Source organism: Panthera leo, chromosome A1, assembly GCF_018350215.1.
Source record: "Panthera leo isolate Ple1 chromosome A1, P.leo_Ple1_pat1.1, whole genome shotgun sequence".
Classification (NCBI taxonomy): domain Eukaryota; kingdom Metazoa; phylum Chordata; class Mammalia; order Carnivora; family Felidae; genus Panthera; species Panthera leo.
The window spans coordinates 173451191-173469100 of NC_056679.1; the positions used below are offsets into that span (position 1 = coordinate 173451191).

Below are 17910 nucleotides of genomic sequence, written 5' to 3' on the forward strand. Positions count from 1 at the left end.
ATTTCCTTTGCCTGGAACGCTTTTCCTTCTCATTGTTCAGGTCTCAGTTCACATGTTGCTTCCTCAGGGAGGCCTCCTCAGGCTCTTCCTAAAGGGCCACCTCATTCAGTCACTGTATCACATAACCCTGTTTATTTCTGAGCGCTTGTCCTCGCTTATTACCATCTTAAGTTTTTATTTTCCTAGTTACTCTCTATCACCCCCTCCCCCGCCCCCACCACCCACGAAGAAGGTCTTGATTGTTTTGGTCCCCTTGCCCCTACCCAGAGCCTGGCATACAGTAAGCACTTAATAAAGATTTGTGTATTGATTATGCAATGGAATCCTTGTTTCCAGTAGGCCCCATGGCTGCCTGGTCCTGCTTTGGAATGTCTCTCTCCCTCCCCCGGACATGACTAATTGAGGACACTGCCTACCTTACCTTAGGGCCCCAATGCCTTCCTGCGATGCCATCCCAGAACTCCAGTCCTGCCTCCTAGACTGGCCTACCCCAGCAGGCAGCTAAATTTGAGAGACACTCTGCCCACCTGTGAGTTCATCTTGCCCCAGTGCCTGGGTTGAAGGCCAGATGGCAGCCTTGGTGGGTGGGCAGAGACACCTGCAGATTCCCCATCTGAATCACAGGCCTGCTCCAGGCATCTCCATCTCCTGCCCACCTCTCCACCCCTTGCAGGCCTCCGGGTGAGCGTCCCTTGGCGGCACCTCCTGCCACATTCATCCCCATTAGCCGCCGTCCACACTGGGCCGGAGGGAGATCAATTACCAGTGCTGGCCACTGAACCGTGCTAATGAGGATGTACGCTCACCGGGCCGCCCGGCTGGAGGCAGAGACGGGTGGGAGGGGCAGGGGAAGCAGCCTAGGCCAGCTACCTCACTAAAGGCATGGTGGGGTGGGAAGAGAAGCTCCCTCTAGAGATCCTACAAGAAGCCCCCGGTTGGGGCAGGGACCCCAGGCACCAAGCTTTAGCTCAAGCTGTGTGAGGGAGAAGAGGAAACAGCCTGGCTGGGGATTAGGGACTCAGGAAGCAGGGTGACTCTGCTGAGAAGAGGGGCATCCTCAGACCTGGACAAATAAGACGCCCCCTGAGTCTTCGCTCAGGCCCTCCCTCTGCCAAAGGTGCCCTCCCTGTGTCTGCCCCACACCCCAAGGACCAGTTCAGAGATCTCTGTCTCCAAACTCACCCCCAACAGAAAAATCACCCCCTCTTGGCTTCCAGGCCTCTTTTAGACCTTGCACTGCTCAATTCTGGCTATGCCAGATGGTGCTGTTCTGTATGAAAAGACGCTTGACCTCTTGTAAGGGCAATGCAAAGGAAAACCACAAGGAGAGATCATTTCCTTCTATCAGATTGGCAAAGATAGAAAAGCTGGATAAAGGCGGCGCTGGCCCTGGCTGCTGGGAGCGGGAGGGGCAGGTGCGGCTTTATGTAAATGGGTGTGATCACTTCAGAGGGCAATTTGGCAATAGCTATTTAAATTAAAAATGCACATGCCCTTTAACCCAGGCCATTCGCTTCCAGGCACTTATCCTCTGAGATATAACTGCGCAAAGACAAAAGTACAAGAGTGTTCGCTGCCTGGAAACATCCTGCATGTCCATCAGGAGTGGCCGAGAAAGTCCATGAGGCCTCATCACACAGTGGGGCATCCCGGCCTCCTCACCCGTGGAGTGAGATAAGCAGAGTGCCCATCTCCAGGCTGTTTGGGGAAGTAGATCAGTTAATATAAATAAAGTGCTTAGAGGAGCATCTAGCACATAATAAGTGTAAGTTCTCACCATTATTATCGGTTTGCTATTGTTGAAAAGAATTGGGTGGATCTATACATACTGATATGTAATTATCTCCCAGAAATGCTGGTCAGTGAAAAAGGCAGACAGAAGATTCTGTTAGAGGCGCCAGTCGCGCAGTATGTGGATTGGGTTTGGGCTTGCTTTGTTTCTTGAGGAGATCTGCTTTTGAATGCATAGACCATCTCTGGGAGGACTAGGCTGGCAGGGGACTAACAATAGTGGCTGTCTCCGGGGAGGAGAAGGTGACCAGGAGACAGGGGCCAGAAGGGATTTGCACATATCCTTCCATGCCATTTGCGGTTTTTAACCACATGCCTGCACCACCTATTCAAACACATAAATCACTTGTCAAGACTGGTGACTCACCTGCCTGAATCTCCCACTGGACCCTGAGCCCCCTCAGGACAGAAATAGTGTTGGAGCTGTTGCCAAATTCGGGGCACCCAGCAGCACGGCCGGGCACACACAGATACCTGCAAATGTTGGCTGGCAGGCAAACCACCACATTCCATGTGACCCCCCTGCCCAGAACCCCCTCTCCCCAGGCATGATTCCCGGGAGACTCCCACAGTGGGAGCTGGGGGCATGCTGGAGCAGCCGGGGGACAGTTTGACCTGATCAGGAGGCAGAGCTGAGAGCTGATTTCCAGAGGATCATTCCTGGAGGCAGGACCCAGGTGTCCAGGTGTCTTCAGGCTCCCAGGCACCTAAGCCTCTGCCAGGGACTAGAGCTTTGGGCCACAGCAGAGGCCCCTCTGTATACAGGTTACCCTTGTCCCCATCTGTCTGTGTAGCTGCACAGGGGACCAGGTAGGCATTACCACGGCAACACTGCCAAGGGGCTAATTGTGTCTTTCACACCTCGGATGGGCTGAGTTCCAGGCCCCCAGATGCAAAACTCCGCCCATCAGGCTAATGCCTGGGCTGAGGAGCAGAAATGAGGCCCCAGGCCCAGGAAGGGACCTGCTGGGGTCAACTCTGCCATCAGCCCTGACTTGAGCCTTCTCTGTAGCCCTGTCCTCTCGTCCAGTGAATCAGTGGCCACTCCAGCCTAAACCCCAGGAGAGAGGGCTTGGCTTCGCCTCTAACCAGAGCCCGGGAGTGGAGCCCAAGTGGAAACAGCTTGATTATCACCATCCATCAGGTGAGGGACAGGGAGGCAAAACACGGCTTGCCCCTGCAGGGAAACACCCCAGCAGTCACTCAGGGAAACACCCCTACAGTTACATGGAATGAAGCAGCTTTACACGCACAGACATGACTAAGTCTTCAAAACACATTGTGGGGGTTGGAAAAGCAAGCTGCAGCAAGACAGGGGCAGTATCCTGCCGCTTCAAACACACACACAATGATACCGAACCTTTTCCCTGTGTATGTAATATGAGTGCAAGATTTTAAAAATGTAAAAATGTCCGGAAGGATCTATAGTTCACAGCTGTGATGACAAGGGAGAAAGGCACGGGAGGCGAATGGAATGGGGCAGTAATTTAGTTTTAGTTTCATCCATTTTCTAAAGTAGATTGTGTTCCTATTTTACCTATGCTATCAAAATAATTCAAAATTAAAAGTCTTTGCTCCATCTTGCTTTTTCATAGAAAGCAAGACCACTCTCTGACCACCCCATTTAATACCAAGGCCCACCCCCAACCCCCACACCCCCAAGGCCGCCTACTCTCTCTGATATTCCCATAGCACTCACACACCTCCTCCCCTGTGAGTGCCTCATTCAACGCTCACTGTGTGGTATTTTCTTCCTTCCTAGGTGGGGTGGGCAGCTCTAGCCCAGGGAAAGAGCCCTGCCCACTGCCTGTTTTCATGTAGCTCCAGAGCTAAGAATGGTTTTATGTTTTTTAATGGTTGATTATCAAAAGAGGGATAATATTTTGTGACACATGGAAATTATATGAAATTCAAATTTCAGTGTCCAGGAAATTTTATTAGATCACTGCCATGCCCATTTGTTTGTTTTGTTAAGAGCTCCTTTCTTTAAAAAAAAAAAAAATTTTTTTAACGTTTATTCATTTTTGAGAGACAGAGACAGAGCATGAGCAGGGAAGAGGCAGAGAGAGAGGAAGACCCAGAATCCGAAGCAGGCTCCAGGATCTGAGCGGTCAGCACAGAGTCTGATGCAGGGCTCGACCTCACGAACTGCGAGATCATGACCTGAGCCAAAGTCGGACCCTCAACCGACTGAGACACCCAGGTGCCCCAAGAGCTCCTTTCTACCATAAAGCAGAGTTGAGTGACGGTTGTATGCCCTGAAAGCTTAAAATGTTTACTATTTGGCCCTTTGTCGACAAAGACTGCCGACCCTTGGTCTGGACTGTGAGCAGCACAGGGTGGGGAGATCTTCATTTTGTTCCTTATGTATCCTTGTCCTACAGTGTCTGACATATCGATATGTAGGTGCTCAGTAAATCTGAATGAGTGAATGGAGATATATGTGTTGGAACATGTTGCCTGGACCTCCTAGAGGAAGCTACCCCCACCCCCACCCACAGCGTGCAGGGGCCTAAAGGTGGGCTCAGGCAATGTCATTGGCTCTGAGTCCTTGGAGAAGAGTCCAGACGGTGGCAATGCCTGGATTTAGCACCGACAGGGTCACCTCTAGGTCTCTGGAACCACGGAATGGACTTGCTCAGCCACAGGGGCCTCCCCTGCGATGACGCCCACACCTGCAGCCCCTCCCTGTCCCCAGCTGATTCTGCTGCACTGCATGGACTGTGCTCTGGTGCCCTCTGGTGATCACTGGGAGTGGCTCCCTCCAAGGTACGCACTACCTTGGCCTCACTGGCCATCTTCTGAAAGGAAACCCTACCCCAGCCTCCTTAGCCCACCTGACCTCCTCAACAAGAATTCACCAGTCCAGGATCTCTCTTTGCTTTCCAGTTCCCCACTCTGGAGTAGACGGATGTCACAGGATGCCCTCCCGCCAAGCTGATGCCAGAGGCTGCCAGCAGCATTCCTCCGGTTAGACAATGCAGGCCCAGGGCTATGTGAGGCTCCCAGGCTGCAAGAAGATGGCCACCTTTGTCGTCACTAACGTGCACTCCTCCCTGACAGAGGGTGGGTGACCTTGGTTCCCATGGCCTAGGGACCCACCTAGAGGGATGGGCAGGGGGTGGCCTTATAAGCTTCCTTGTGTTTTCTACACATCTGGACAGATCCCCTTCTGGGTAGGGACTCCTCAGCACAAGGAAGAGAACTGCTCCAGCTTCCACTTTGGGGACAGGAAACATGTCTCTAACCAGCATGAAGTGCTGTCACCACATACACATTATGCCACTAGCAATTGTTCCATCTGTCTCTGCCAAGAGACTGTGGGCTCCAGGACAAGGGCAAGTTTGAGCTGTCTTGCTAATCCCAGCCTCCAGCCAGGGCCTGAGTGGATGGTGGTGGGTGGGGGCAGTGGATGGATGGATGGGTGGGTGGGTGGATGGATGGGTGGATGGGTGGATGGATTGGTGGGTGGGTGGGTGGGTAAGTGGGTGAATGGTGAATGGAAGATGGACAGATGGATATCATATAGCAAAACTGAGCTTTGGAGAATTCTGGGTCCCCAGCCAAAGTCACAGCCACTCCTACCAGTCATACCTATCCCATCTCATCAGTCCCATTGCCAAATATTCTGGTTCTACCACTTCCCTCTGCCTCTCAACCACCCCCCCTCTTCAGCACCCCAGGCTCCTTCATGCCAAGCCCACCCCAGCTTCAGGACCTCTAGGGAAACTGGCACCAAAACCTAGAACACTATTCATTCCCCTGGAGCTTCCCAGAGATGGCAGCCCCTCCCACCAGCCCATTAAGGGGTCCCTTCTCCCAGGCACCCAACTGTCACTGTCTAGCCATCCCTCTTTTCATAGCATATACTACTAGCATAAATGTTTATGTGCCTACTTGTGTTTGTGTCTCCTGCACAAGAATGCAGCACAAGGGCCAGGACCTTGACCTTTTCTTCTCTACTTCCCCACCCCTAAGCAGATGCTCAGCTCACACTTGGGGAGTGATAGTTTACTGCCCCTCACTAGTTGGCATTTCAAGTGTGCAGGTTTCACCTAGACTCGGCAGAAGGGCAGGACTGGTGCAGTGCAAGACCAAGAGGGGTCAGACCTGGGTGCCTCTTCCCGGCTGTGTGCTCTGGGCAACTCGTTCCCCTGAGCCAGTTTCCTCATCAGGAAAGGACTCTCCACCTCACAAGGTGTTGCGAGGTTTGAGGAAAAATGAAAACATTTAAAATCAGAGACCACAAGACACACGCACAATATCGTGAGCTGCATTTATTGTAGCATGTATAAACCACCCGCCCGACCTGTGTCTTTCGGAGGCCTGAGGACACAGTCCAGCCTGCATCTGGGAGCCACAGTGCTGGGCACATGACCCACACCCCGCCCACCTGCAGCAGCTCCCAGAAGGCCTGAATTGCAGAGCGGCCAGAGACCCACGGGTGACTGCTCCAGAGGGATCCACAGTGGCACAGGGCCCAAAGCTGGCCCCCACACCTTTTGTTTGGCTAGCAGCGTTCAAAACGTTTTTTCATTAGTTGCCAACAAGTTAAAAATTAAGATATTTCACATAAAACTCTGGCTCTTTGGCTTCTCCAGATGTCTCACATTAGACCCACATTCCCACTTTACAGTCATTAGCTACAGCTGAATGACAGCCACGAATTTCAGGTGGGAAACTGCTTTGCCACAGTCCCCACCACACCCATTGTAACTCAAAGCCAGTTGCCATTAGCGACTCAATCATGCAAATATTTCTCATTACGAAGCGGTCTCTGTGTCCCATCTCCAGTAATAGTGGGAAAAATCAAAGTTGCACTACAAAGGCCTCACAACGCAAAGGCCCACTTTATTTATTTTTATAACCCACCTGGCCCTGAGGGCATCTAAGTTAGAGATCTATGAACTAGCCCAAACCTCTCCTTTCATCCACAAATGCAGGGGGATGGACAGTCACTCCATATACCCCCTTTGTGCAGATCTGAAAGCAGCAGCCAGACTTCCCAAATCTGAGCCATTTTAGTCCTTTAGAAGTCTATAAATTCCCTGAACCCCAAAGAGCTAGTAAGCAGGGTGGACACACCAGGCACAGGGCCGTACCTTGGATGAGGTTGCCCTAGGAAAGCTGGACGCAGGTAATGCTGTGCTGATGCGCACTCTGGTGGCCATGAAGCAGCTCTGCAGGCCACCAGGAAGATTTTTGAACTGGATTCCAAGGGAGCCTAGGAGTCAAAACCATCAATGGCCCCCAAACCTGGCTCCCCCTATCCCCATGGGTGCCAAGCTCAGGCTTCCAGCTACTCCTTCCCAAAACCTTCCCGATCTCCATCCCACCCCTCGGCCCCTCTCCTGGGCACGCTGGCACCCATCTTAGTCCCCAGGAGGATCAGACCCCTCCCAGGCTGTGGCCTCTTCGGGGCAGGCTCCAGCCTCCCCATTCTTCTCACTCCCATGCTTCAATCCAGGCTTGGCCCACAGCAGCCTCGCAGCATTTGCAGGGGAAAACCCTGCAGAGGTGCGGGAGGCCAACTCCCAGCCTACAGGGTCAGGCAGGGCACTTAGGTGAGCAGAACAGGCCAGGCAGAGAACGGGAAGCATATGTCCCAGGAGATGATGCCACTGAAGATCCGTTGTGGCCAGATGGCCATTCTTCACAAGATGCTGGGGAGCTGGACTTTTATGTGAAATACACCAAGTTTTAAAGGTTGGCTCAATTGTATACACTGCCTAGGCCAAGAAAACACGCTGGCAGGGTGCATCCGGGCCAGGGCCCCAGGTGGAGAGTACTGCTGAGGCCCTGCCGCTGACAGAACCTCCGAGATGGTGGGCGTAAGCCAGTGGTTTTCAAGGTTTTGTTTATTTGAGTAGTTTGTAGCCATCATCATGTTTGATCCTGAGAGGCAAGCGAGGGAGAAAAAATTCTTGGACCCATCTTAAAGTCTGAGACATTGAGGCCAAAGGGGGCTTCTGGCAGGGTCAAGGTCACAGCTAGTAGAGAAGACAGCTCTGAGGCTGCATGAGGCTGTGTCCCCAGCAACAGCAGGCCCCAAGCCTGCCCTAGTAGCCACGCACACAGACGTGTGTCTCAGCCTGGGCGGGGGGCCCCTCCCACCCCACCTCACCCCACCAGGCCTGGACCCTCTTAGCTGGGCCATTCCTAGTCCCCTGGAGAGCCCACCACCCAACAACAGCCGCAATGGTGGCTCCCTGTGCACACTCACACACACACCTGCCCTCCATGCACACAGCTCCAGGACAGGCAGCCCAGGCAGAGGCACACAGCTTTCTCTACAGGTGCACAGTGCACACACACTCAAGCTCCCTATGGAGCAGAAATACCATAGCCTTGCCCATCATGGGTATAGTGGCAGGGGAAGGGGTGTGGGGCGGGTCCCTGGGTAGGCCAGGCAGGTGGCCATGGCCAGTGTGGCAGCCTCACCAGTTGGCCTTCACTGCCTTGATGTCACTCACAAGGTTCTGGGCCAGGCAGATACCAAAGATCTGTAGGACAAAGAGGCAAGTGAGGGAAAGTCTGCCGGCAGGGCAAGGGTGTGGGGGGGGGGCATGCTGTGCTGAGTCAGTACCTGGAGGAGGGCGATGCCCACAAAGACCCCAGCCACAACGATCAGGTTGTCCTGCAGCCACTTCTCAAACTGGCCCACACAGCCTTTGGTGTGGATGGAGCCCTGCTGCTCCAGCTCCTGGGGACACACAGGCAAGGGGCTTGGCCCACCCACCCCCATAGGCCTCCTCTCAGCCTAGACTGCCAAGCTTGTCTCCACCCCAGGGTCTTACACCTTTGCACCTGCTGCCTGGATGGAACTCTACCACAGGGCCTTTGCATGACAGATTCCTTCTGGTCATCAGAATCTCGGAACAGATGCCCCCTCCTTCAGGAGGTCTTCCCTGACCACCCGGCCCCAATCCTATCAACCTCCCTTACTTTATTTGCATTCAAGCTCTTGGTTGAAATTGTCACATTAATGTTCACATGTATTTATCCATTAGCTTTCTTTCTTTCTCCCTCTACTAGTGTGGGAGTTCCTTGAGAACAGGGGCTCTGTCTACCTAGCTCATGACCATGAATCCCTAGCATCTAGGGCACTGCCAGGTGTGAGCACCAATGGGTGCTCGACAAAGAGCTGCAACAAGCAAACACACTTGTGTCTGTGCTCATGGGTCCACTGCCCCCATGTTTGGAAGTACCAAGCTCTAGGTGCCTGGATGGTTCCTAGGACTCAGTACCCCCTCCCCCACAGAATTCCTGAGACCTCACAGAGGAGCTTATGGGAGGCTGTCCTTTCCATCCCAATGCCCCCAACTCTGTCCCCACCCCTCTCACCAGCTTGAGCCGGACATCGTAGCCACACTGGGTGTTGAGGACATCTTCCTGAGGAGAAATAGGCCAATAAGCGAGTTGGTGAGGGGATATCCCACGGGGGCCCATGACACCCAGCACTGGAGTGGTTCTTGCTTCTCAGGGGAAGCAGATGGAACCATGGACTCCGCCATGCCCACCACTCCTAGACAAGGCTCACAGAGGCCCACACACCTCTTTTCCTTGGTGCCAGGACACATGGCTACAAACGCCAGCCTGAGCTGCCTCCTGTTTAGGAATCCTGCCTGCTCGTGTTTTCTAAGAATGGGAAGAATCCTGGCCCTCAGTGTCCCAGGTGAACTGTGCTGGGAGAGAAGTCACCGGGAGAAGTTTCTGCTCTGAAGAAAGCCATACAAGGGGTCAGAAGCCCCACGCCCGACCACACCAGCATGGCGGCCCAGCGGTGTGGCAGCTGCCTCACTACAATCATAGAGACAGGTTTTGCTGAAGGGGTGCAGGCCCCACTGCTGCCCACGGACACAAACTCCTCAGTGTAGGAGGGGTGCTCCCATGTAAAATGACCCCTACCCCCGGCACCCAAGGCCCCCAGAGCAGGGCTGAGCCCAGCAAGCCCTGTGGTGGATTTTTCCCATACTTGGTCTGCACACAGCAATGCCCCTGCCCCTCCTCACCACATCCCACTCACCGCAGGGTCCCGGACGCAGCAGGAGAAGGGCACCCCGCAGCGCTCCCGGCTTGGGTTCAAGTCAGTGCAGTTGAAATAGATATTGAGGTTCCAATCATTAGGCCCTCGGGCTCCGCAGCAAGACCACTAAGGGGCGAGAGGAGAGCCCTAGGTGAGCCAGGCCCACCCCAGGAGCCCCATCCAGTTTGGAGACAGGCCCAGGCTACAGGGAGACAGGGCAGGGCTGTGCTGCGAGGGGGTCTAGGGGCAGCTGGGCAGGTGGGCCCCTCCTCACCCTCCCAACTGAAAGGCCAGACCTAAGCCCAGACCATCAGAGCATCACTATGCTCCTGCCCAGGTTGGTGGGGGCAGGGGGGTACTGGGAAGGGGTGCCCTGAGAAGTGGGTATCAGGCCAAGCCCTGTGGGGGAAGGTACCACTGAACCCCATGTCTGTACTGGGTCTCCCCACGCTTGCCCCAGAGATTTTGCGAAGACTTTCTCTCTTCCTCTCTGCAGGGACAAGAGGGTAACCCTGTCACCGTCATACACCCTTACACTTCATAAATGCCACGGCAGCACCTATATCCCCAATACCTCTACCCAGAATATCGTGCACTGCCTCCCTAGGCGTGGCAATAGTGGGTGTGAGGCCGCACTGAAACTAGCTCGTGAGTCAGGGGAGGCAGGAGCACATGCCTTAGACCACCCAACACAGAAACCAGCCCTCAAGGGACCAGCTTAATGCAGACAGAGATAGGCCCCTATGGGCAGAGCAGGGAGAGTGAGGCCTGGCCAGCGGCTCTGTGTGCACAGGTCCCAGCAAACAGCCTGGCCTCTGCCTGCCTCTTCTCGCTCTGCTCAGCACTGATGTTCCTCTTGGGGAACATCTGCCCCTCTTTCCACAACCCTGCTTCTTCTCCAAGGCCTTCCTCTTCTCCACCCTTCCTCATTTCAGCTCTTACCACTATTCACAATTTTGTATACACACGTGCGCGCGCACACGTACATTTGTCTGTTTTGCTTATCATCTGTCTCTTGCCCCAGACTGCCATCCCCATGAGGACAAGTCCCAGCTTTTTTCACCACTGAATTCCCAGCAACCTTCCCAGGGTCTGGCACACAATAAACCTGTACCAATTCTGTGTTGAATGAACAAATAAATCATATCCTAACTCCCTCACTATATGTCTGCTCTGTCCTGAGTTGAAAAGTCCTCCAAGAGGTACCAGCTCTGGTTCATCTCTGGATCCCGGAACAGTCTCTTGGGTTGACAGCCCTGAAGGCATGTAACTGTGGAAGTGGATGTGATTGGGTGAGACTATGTGTAAGTGGGTGTGAGTGGATGAGGAGGTGCAGGCAGGAGGTGTCTAGGATCTCGTGAACTGTTCACTGACTGCTTCTTCACATTGGTTAGGTATAGAGTTTAAGAGCAGAGCTTTGGTTGAGGAGGAAAGTCTCAAACTCTAACATGTCCAGAGGCCAAACAAACAATATATATGAGAGAAGAGGGCCAACAGGTATAATAAAATAAAGAGTGGCAGACAATGGCAAACAGAGAGCTCCTATACCAGCAAAGGGGATAGCAGCAATGTAACCGCAGCCAAGACTATGGGTCCAGAGTTTATTAGAAGGGGAAATTTATATTTTTATATCAAATTTTCTCCTTTAAGTGTATTGTAAACCTTGGCCTACTACCTGCCAGTTTGGAGTCTCTGGCCTCTGTTCCCCAACACTGGGTCCTTGCAGAACTAGGCATAATGGGGACCTACAGGGATCACGTAAACTAGCTTCCCCTCAGACAGGGGCCTCCTGGCTCTTTTCCCCGGGGCATGGGTGGAGGAATGGTCCCAGCACACACGGGGACTTATTCTTTCACACATCTGCCCAGCAGGAGCCTCATGCAGGTAGCCCAGGCTGGTGCTGGACTCACATATTCCTGAGCAAAGTCAATGAGGTTCTGGAGGTCAATGTCGTCCCGATAGGCCTTAACATTGTTGTTGATGAAGAAATTGAGCTGGTCTCGAATCCAGTCCTTGAATACGAAGGCCAGAATCCCTGTTGCCAGTTCCAGGAAGAAGATGAGGCCGAGGAACACGGAGAACTGGGGTGGGGGACATACAGATTGTAGGGATCAGAGGTGCAGGGCCTGCGGGTGCCACGGGGCAGAGCTCCACCCCCACCCTAACCCAAGAAAGTGGAGAGTCCCCACCTTTTCTCCCATTAACATTGTTTTATGATGGTGAAGGACAGCACTGCTCTTATAACCCACTTATTCTGCTTCCTCTGGTAATCATCCTGTTTTCGTTGAAAAACCACCCTCCACATAGCCTTTAATTTAGTTCCTGTGGCTCAGGCAGAGCCATCTCCACCTCCTTCCCCATTCCCAGATAGAGGACATAGCCTGTTAGAGGAGCCCACCAATCAGAGCGCTACCTCTCCCAGGGCCACAGGGATTGGTCCAAAGACAGCCAATCTGGACCAAAGAGATGCAAAGAAGGGACTGCTTCTGATTCTTGATTTCTACTCAGGTCCTGCTCTCAGTCAGATGAAACCCATCTCAGGCTCCTCAGGCTCCGTGCTGACAGCAAGGAGCCTGCTTGGGATTCTTTCCTTCCTTCCATCTCTCCCTTCCTCCCTCTTTCTCTCTCTTTCTTCTTTCTCTTTCTTTCTCTCTCCCTCCCCCCCTCCTCCCCACCTCCACTCACACATGCGCACATGCCTGCACTCTCTCTCTCAAAATAAACTTAAAAAATTAAAAAAAAAAAAAAAAAAAAAGACTGGATGACTGGTTAGGAAGAGAGAGGTTCAGCCTCTAGTAGGGGTTCCCGGAGGGGCAGTATGAAGCTAGCCCCCACCCATTCGTGGTCATCCTTCCACCCCTTGGGGAATGGAGCCAACTGGAGGGACAGAGAAGAGAAACAGAGAGACCAGGCCAAGTGACATTGCGGTGGCCCCTAGATCCAAATGTGCTGACACCCAGCACACCCCTGGGCTTCCCATAGTGAGCCCATAAATACCCTTTCATGCTTAGGCCCCTGGGTTTCAGTCATAGCAGAAAGAATCCTATATAGGTAATACAATTCTGACGATTACTGTTATAATAACGTAATAATAAAACTACCCATTATTAAGTACTAACTATATAGATGTGGGAGGAGGTTGGGGTCCCCAGTGGGCCTAGGTGAGGGTGTACTCACAAACTTGAGCAGGAAGGTGTTCTCCCGGAGGGCCCCGATGCAGCCAGCAAAGCCCAGTACTGACATGACACCTCCAACCACTACGAACAGCCATACGGGGTCGAGGCCTCCCAGATCTGTCAGCGCTGAGATGTTAGAGAGAACGCCCTGTGCCAGGGGAGCAAAGGCAAGTGGTCGGCCCAATCCTCCCACCACCTCAACCCATGGCAGCCCCACGCCCTACTGCACCACCTTACCTTCTCACCCCAGGCCCAGAGGCCAATGGCCAGGAACAGGGCTCCCAGCACCTGCAGAAGCAGCATCAAAGAGCTGAGGGTTGGAGCAGCATCCTTCCCCACCCGGACAGAGCCCCCTCCCCCTAGTACTCAGGGTCTTCAGGAAGCCAGGAGGAGAGAGAGGAGGAAGGGTGGGTCCAGGGTCCTTTCTACCTTTCCAAGAATACATTCCAGTGTTTCTCCCCCACAAAACACAGCCTGGAGGATGGAACCCACCTTAGCCCTTCCCAGAACTCAGAACTGGAGCAGAGGATGGCCAGGATACTCCTGCCAAGCAGCAGCAGCAGCAGCAGCAGCTATGTCCTGAGCCTCTCCTCCCACCAGACCTGTCTGAGTTCTGGGCTCCTAGCCTCCTTTCTGCTCCTTCCCAATCTGGCCATTCCACTGCCCTCCAACTCTGTGATGGTTGCCCTACTCCATTTTCTGTTTTCATAGCTCATAAGCAAAGACCCCTGAATGACAAGGAATCCCAATGTGAGCAGGATCCAGCTGAGGGACCCTAGTCTGGGCGGGTGGCTGTGCCCTTGAAAACTTCTGGCCACAGTTCTGCCTGGGCCTTCTAAGCACAACCCACCATCCGGCCTCAGTTCCTTACTGGGAAGAGCCCTGGATGTCAAGGCTATCAACCTGAGACTGGGCAGCTTCCCGGATGTTCAATCCCACAGGAAGAGTGTCCCTCCTGCCCCAGCCAGCACAAGGCCGTGACCCCACCTCTTCAGACCTTCCCCACCCACCTGCTTTCATAGGCTCCTCCCCTTCCCCCCACGAATTCCAGTCAATTCCACCATGATCACCCACTTTAACGCCTTCCTCTCTCTGACCCCAGACTCCTCCCACTGCTGTATTCTTCTCTGGAAATAGCTTTCCTTCCCCTCACCTCTATACTAGATCTGGAATGTGAAACCAAACATCACTTCTCCTGCCTCATCCCATTTGACCCACCCATGGCCTTTAGACAGGTGACTGACTACTACTTTCTCCTTTCTGAACCCCTCCTTGGTTACCCAACACCAATCCTCTCTGCTCCTTCTCAGCCTCCCTCCCAGGATTCACTGCTTCACCTGCCCTATGCACATGGCCACCCACCCACCCCCCACCCCCAACCAGGTTTAACCTTCAGCCTTCTGCTTTCTTCCTCCTCCACACTTATTATCCACACCATCAGATGCCGACATCTCCCAGATCTCCACCCAAACCTCTCCCTGGCTCCAGACTCCTATGTCCAACTGCCTGCTGCAAACACCTCCAAGTCCCAGGCCCTGTTCCGTGTGCCGGGAATACATCAGAAAATAGAACAAATGAGCTCTCTGCCCTCATGGAGTTTACACTCCAGTGGGAGAAATCCACAGTGAGCAAACAAGGTAATTTCAGATACCAACAGATCCTTTAAAGAAAACCAAACAGTGATGCAGTGGGGAGTGACTGGGGGTTGTGGAGGCATGCTTCAGTTAGGGAAAATGGGGATATTTTAGCTGAGGTCTAAATAGCGAAAAAGTGTAGTGAGAAGGAAATTCCAGGTGGAGGGACTGGCAGAGGCCCAGAGGTAAGATCATGTTTGGTGGTGCGAGGGATAAACTGAAGGGCAGCAGGGCCAGACTCCAGAGGGTGCTGGAGGCCATAGGAGGAGTCTGGACTGTATTAATTGTGGGAAGGTTCTCAGCAGGGTAACAACCAGGGTCTGCTTTCCTTTAAAACAAACAAAAATCTTGGAGCCTATATGATAGGCACCTCCCTCCAGCCACCTTGACCCAAACCTGAAACCCTCTTGGCCCTCCAAGCGTCCCAGTCCTGTCAATTCAGCCTCCTAACTTCCCCTGGAGCCTTCCTCACTTCCCACTCCCCAGCCCCTAGCTGTGCCCCAGCCCTCCTCCTAGATCTCCCACTTCCAAGCCCCATGCCTCTCACCCACTCTCCCCATGCAGCCAGACAGATCTGCCTCTAGTACAAAAGCCAAAGCAGACCCATTATCCAGCGCTGAAGCCCTCACTGCTCTACATTGCCCTCAACATAAAATTCAAGCACCAGGCCAGCCTTTCCTGCTCTGGCTCCCCACCCCCACTCCCCTGCAAAAGTTGGTGTGCCTGCAAAGAGCCTGAGTTTCTCTTGCCTGTCCCCCTTGACATGGGGGGTTGGGGGGAGGGGGGTGGGACTCACTATGCTCAATGCTCTGCCTCACCTTTACCCACTGCCCTCTTGGCTCTGTGCTTACTGGCCCTGTCGTTCTAGGTTAAATGACTTAACATCTCTGTGCCTGTTCCCTCATCTATAAAATATAGATAATAAATAAAATAGCTGTGTGAATACAAGTTAGAATTCATTTAATCGGCCTAACAACCCTGAGGGGCAGGCTTCATTACCCCCACTCCCAGGAAGGGAAGCTGAGGCCCAGAAAGAAGTGACTTGCCCAGTCTCAGAGCTCTGCTTGCTACACCCAGGCCTCCAGACTTCCCCACCAGTACTCTCTGCACATTGCCCACACCCTGGAGAGCTGAGCATTGCTGGAACCAGAAGGCCCATCACACAGGGGCGACTGCATGGGCAGCACGTGGGTGGAGGGCGGTGCCAAAGTCTTGCTGAAAGAAACAGAATGGGCCCGGCATTTTGACACAAGGCAGCAGGAGCAGACTGCAGAGGCAGCAAGCAGCCTTGGAGATGGGATGGGGGAGGGAGAAGGGAAGATGACTGGGGAGGGAGAAGGGAAGATGACTTGGCAGGGCCCTGGGGGCACAGATGCCACCCGGGGAGGGGCACTTGAAGCTCCCTTCTCTGGCAGGGGCAGCAACTGCCCGCGAAACCTCGGTTTTGTCAGCTGTAGAATGTTGAATTCTGTTCCCCAGGGCCACCTCAGGACGTCTCAACAGGGGAGATCTCCTGCCCCCAGCAGAGGACTAGAGCTATTGGCCCTCCCCCAGCCTGCAAGCCTCCTCACTGAGGAGCAAGACCCACACACCACCCCTTCCCCGCTCCCCACCCCCCCCCCCCCCCAAAGGAGCTTAAGGCTGGGTGAGGGAATCCGGCCCTTCCCTTCGCGGAGACACTTCCCTCGGTGGGCTAAACAAGGGTGGAGTTCAGCGAACACCCCACACCCCAGAGTAGCAATGAGGCTGGATGGGAGAATGGGCGACGGGGCACCAAGAGCATCCCTGGGACCCTTCCCCTTTCTCCACCTGGACTCTGGAAGATACCAGGAGACTCCACCCCCACATCCTACCCCGGCGGCGCCTGGGACCCGCCTCCAGCAATCCGGGACTCTCCGTAGTTCCCCGGAGTGGTCCTGGGAGTGGGCGTGGAGTGGGAAAAAGAGATGGGGGCTGGGGGGAGATGGGGGGGAAAGACCGCTCTCTGCCTTCAGGATTTGGGACCGTCCCCCTCCCTCCCCCCCAGCCCCTGCAGTAGGGGGCTGAACCTCCTTCTCCCGCCACCTGAATTCAGCACGGGGCCCAAACCCACCCCGCTCTCACCCAGAAGACAATGTTGAAGCCAAACAGGAAGTATTTCCCGCAGCAGCCGACCTCGGGTTCCTGGAAGTGCTGGTGCTTGCCCGGCATGGTGAGCAGTCGCCCGCCGGCCTGGGACCGGAGCTGGGGCTGGCCCGGCCCTCCACGGGCCGCCCTGGGCTAGAGCCGCCCGGGGCCTAGCCCGGCGGCTGCGGCTTCATGGCCGCGGCCACACAGAGAGCCGGTCGGGTCCCGCCCGCCCCGCAGGGACCGCCCCCGGCGCCCCGACAGCCCAGCTCCCAGCCCTCTCAGTCCCCTCAAAGCCCCGCCGCCTCTAGGCCTGACTCCGCCTCCGTCCTACTCTGTGCCCTCGGAGCCCCGCCTCTAGGCCTGAGTCTGTGACCTCCGGGCTCCGCCCCAGGCAGGTTCCGCCCCAGGCAGGCCCCGCCCCTCTGCCCAACTCGGAACCCCGCCTCTAGGTCTGACTCCGCCCCGAGCGCCGGCAGCGTTCTCTTTCCCCCCCCACAGCGTCCTAAGGACCTGAGAAGCTTGACGATGGCACCGCAAGTCGCAGGTACAAAACACCCTCAGTTGCTCTTACCCCACCAGGCACAGTACCAGCGCCACTTCAGTCCCCAGCCTTGCTGTTGGAACTCAGTCCTGGAGAAGAGTAACTGATGCTCTAATGAGCAGATGGGGATGGCGATATGGATCGTGTTTTTAAAACACAGGACATTTTATTACAGTGTAATCGAAGCAGACGCACTTTTCACTCAACGGAAATTAACTCTACCTACACTGGCTCAAACTCAGGCCTGATGACATCTAGGTCTTGTGAGGGCCGCGGCCTCTGCTCCCCGACACTTCAGTTTTGCCAGGGGCATATACTCGACCCCCTGGCTCAATGACCCTTTGACATTGAAACCTCGCCCACTCTTCCCATCTTACCCCTCTCCCCATACTAGATGGATCCCTGATTGGGCCCTTGGGGGGGGGGGTCTCACGCGAGCCCCTCAAGGCAGGACAGGAGATTAAGGTTTTGGGGGGCCCAAATCTTACTCAATTTTAGAACCCTCAAAAATAATTCTAATAATTCTAATAATTCAGAAGTGAGTGTTTATTTGGAGCAGGAACAGAAAGGGGCTTAAACTTCATCACCTTCCAGTTAATCCATCTCAAACCTAACCACCACTGTCTGTCTCAT

General features: G+C 54.3%; 1 protein-coding gene across 2 annotated transcripts; it reads right to left on the reverse strand.

The window, feature by feature from the left end:
- Nucleotides 1–6053: 6053 nt before the first annotated feature.
- TSPAN17 (tetraspanin 17) lies at nt 6054–17034 on the reverse strand. 2 transcript variants are annotated; one of them, XM_042945846.1, is made up of 9 exons: nt 16731–17034; nt 13231–13281; nt 12995–13141; nt 11728–11898; nt 9818–9943; nt 9136–9183; nt 8378–8494; nt 8233–8294; nt 6054–7686 (listed from the first exon to the last, which is right to left on the reverse strand). In XM_042945846.1, the coding sequence occupies exons 1-9, from the start codon at nt 16815–16817 to the stop codon at nt 7650–7652; spliced, it is 846 nt and encodes a 281-aa protein (XP_042801780.1). In that variant the 5' UTR covers nt 16818–17034; the 3' UTR covers nt 6054–7649. The 2 variants fall into 2 exon arrangements, with proteins under 2 accessions (XP_042801780.1, XP_042801789.1); XM_042945855.1 differs by lacking the exon at nt 8378–8494.
- Between the last annotated feature and the right edge of the window lie 876 nt (nt 17035–17910).

Excerpts from the sequence above, each read along its gene's own strand:
- TSPAN17 (XM_042945846.1), bottom strand. The coding sequence starts at position 16,817 with ATGCCGGGCAAGCACCAGCACTTCCAGGAACCCGAGGTCGGCTGCTGC. Across the intron at positions 13,282-16,730 it reads GCTTCAACATTGTCTTCTGG|GTGCTGGGAGCCCTGTTCCT; the intron begins GTGAGAGCGGGG and ends CTGCTTCTGCAG. Across the intron at positions 9,944-11,727 it reads TTGACTTTGCTCAGGAATAT|TGGTCTTGCTGCGGAGCCCG; the intron begins GTGAGTCCAGCA and ends CTCGCCCCTTAG.